The sequence below is a fragment of the Perca flavescens genome, chromosome 11 (assembly GCF_004354835.1).
Source record: "Perca flavescens isolate YP-PL-M2 chromosome 11, PFLA_1.0, whole genome shotgun sequence".
In the NCBI taxonomy this organism is placed as follows: Eukaryota; Metazoa; Chordata; class Actinopteri; order Perciformes; family Percidae; genus Perca; species Perca flavescens.
In genome coordinates, this window is record NC_041341.1 from 9,657,857 (window position 1) to 9,659,794 (window position 1,938).

The following is a 1,938-nucleotide window of genomic DNA, read 5'->3' on the forward strand; positions in this document are numbered from 1 at the left end:
AAGTTAAATGAGGAATAACAAAATAAATACTTTGTTATTTCTTATTTGCTAATAACTTTGTATTTTCGCAATTGGCCTTTTCACAAAACATATTTTGACATGTCACAGTAGAAATATCACAGTCGTAAATGATAAAATGAATGATGGGCTTTTTTTTTTGGTCCACATGCAGACCAACATAATAGCAAAGTCCAGTGTAAGAAAAATGCAACAAGTCTTTAAGGCTAATTGGAGATAACCATCTGTGAATTGGATTTCTTTTAATATATACTGCTAAATTCATGAAATTGTTCTACACGTTATTTTGGTATATTACGAGTATTTAAATCTGTATACATTGACTGACGTTGGTAACCAATTGTTATCCAAAACCTTTATCCCATTTTACTATATGACTGCAGTCAGATAAGTTATTCCAGTCCCAGGAGAGGATGACTGCAAGAAGTGAAGGTGGGATGAAAGATGTCATTCTCAGCTACAGAGGAGTAAAATGCAGCAGAGGACAGGGGAGGGAGGGCAGCTATAAATTGGCTGTATTACAGAGAGCTATGGTCAGACAGTCGACAGAGCTACTCTTCTCTCTCTCTCTGATGATGGAGATCCTGGAAGAAGTTGAACTCTGCTTCCCACAACTCCTCAATTCCTCCTGCAAGAAGCCAATGCGTACTCACTTTGAGTTCATACTGTCTTACATCACACTGTCCTCTATCACTGTGCTCACCACAACTCTCAACCTGCTGGTCATCATCTCAATTGCCCACTTCAAGTATGGGAGACTTAGTTTATGGAATGGAAGAGTTTGGTGGAATGTGTCATGTTATTTATTGTGTGCTATAGATATAATGAATCACAATGTTATTGCTGGTCTTCCTCTCCAGGCAGCTCCACAGCCCCACCAACCTCCTCCTCCTCTCTCTGGCTGTCTCAGATTTCTTCGTGGGCCTCCTCATGTTCTTTCAAATTATACTCATAGACGGCTGCTGGTTCCTCGGTGACCTCATGTGTACTCTGTATTATGTTTTAGACTATATCATTAGTTCTGCCTCAGTAGGAACCATGGTGCTCATATCTGTTGACCGCTATGTGGCTATTTGTGATCCTCTGCATTACTCCACTAAAGTCACAGAAAAAAGAGTTCAAGTCTGTGTTTGTCTGTGTTGGATATGTTCTGTAATTTTTCAAATTCTGGTGCTAAGTGATAACTTGACACAACCAGGCAAGTATATTTCCTGCTCTGGAGAGTGTGTGGTTGTCAGTAGCTACATTGCAGGATTTGTTGATCTGGTTGTGTCCTTTATTATTCCTGTCACTGTCATCATAGTTCTGTATATGAAAGTGTTTGTGGTGGCTGTGTCTCAGGCTCGTGCCATGCAGTCTCATGTTGCAGCAGTCACACTTCAGCGTCCAGTGAAAGTAACTGCTAAGAAATCTGAAATGAAAGCAGCCAGGACTCTTGGAGTTGTTGTAGTTGTGTTTCTAATATGTCTCTGCCCATATTTCTGTGTTGCTCTTACAGATACCTTGCTCAATCCTTCATCTGATGCCTTTGTAATGTGTCTGTATTATTTTAACTCCTGTTTAAACCCTCTGATTTATGCCTTTTTTTACCCCTGGTTCAGAAAATGTCTTAAACTCGTTGTAACGCTTCAGATACTGCAGCCTGGCTCCAGTGAGACTAACATACTGTAGAAAGAGTGTGGAGTGACTAAAACTACTTTTGCTATCGATACATAAATATACTTGTCCATATTGCAAGGACTTATTGCAAAATGTAGGTCTGCTTCAAGTAAAAAACATGCTACTCTTTGCATTTATTGCATAAACCTGTGGAACTAGTAAGCATTGGACAATCATATCTGCTGTACATCTAGAATATATATATATCTGTATATGTTGGAATTTACGTTAATGTTGTTGGCATTTAAGCAAGCAGTAATC

At 39.2% G+C, this 1,938-nt stretch overlaps 1 protein-coding gene across 1 annotated transcript; it reads left to right on the top strand.

Annotated features, from left to right (window-relative positions):
* The first annotated feature begins 593 nt into the window (after positions 1-593).
* On the top strand, positions 594-1,689 carry LOC114563614 (trace amine-associated receptor 4-like). The gene is made up of 2 exons (XM_028590412.1): positions 594-766; positions 879-1,689. Exons 1-2 carry the CDS (start codon positions 594-596, stop codon positions 1,687-1,689), a joined length of 984 nt encoding a protein of 327 aa, XP_028446213.1.
* The last annotated feature ends 249 nt before the right edge of the window (positions 1,690-1,938 follow it).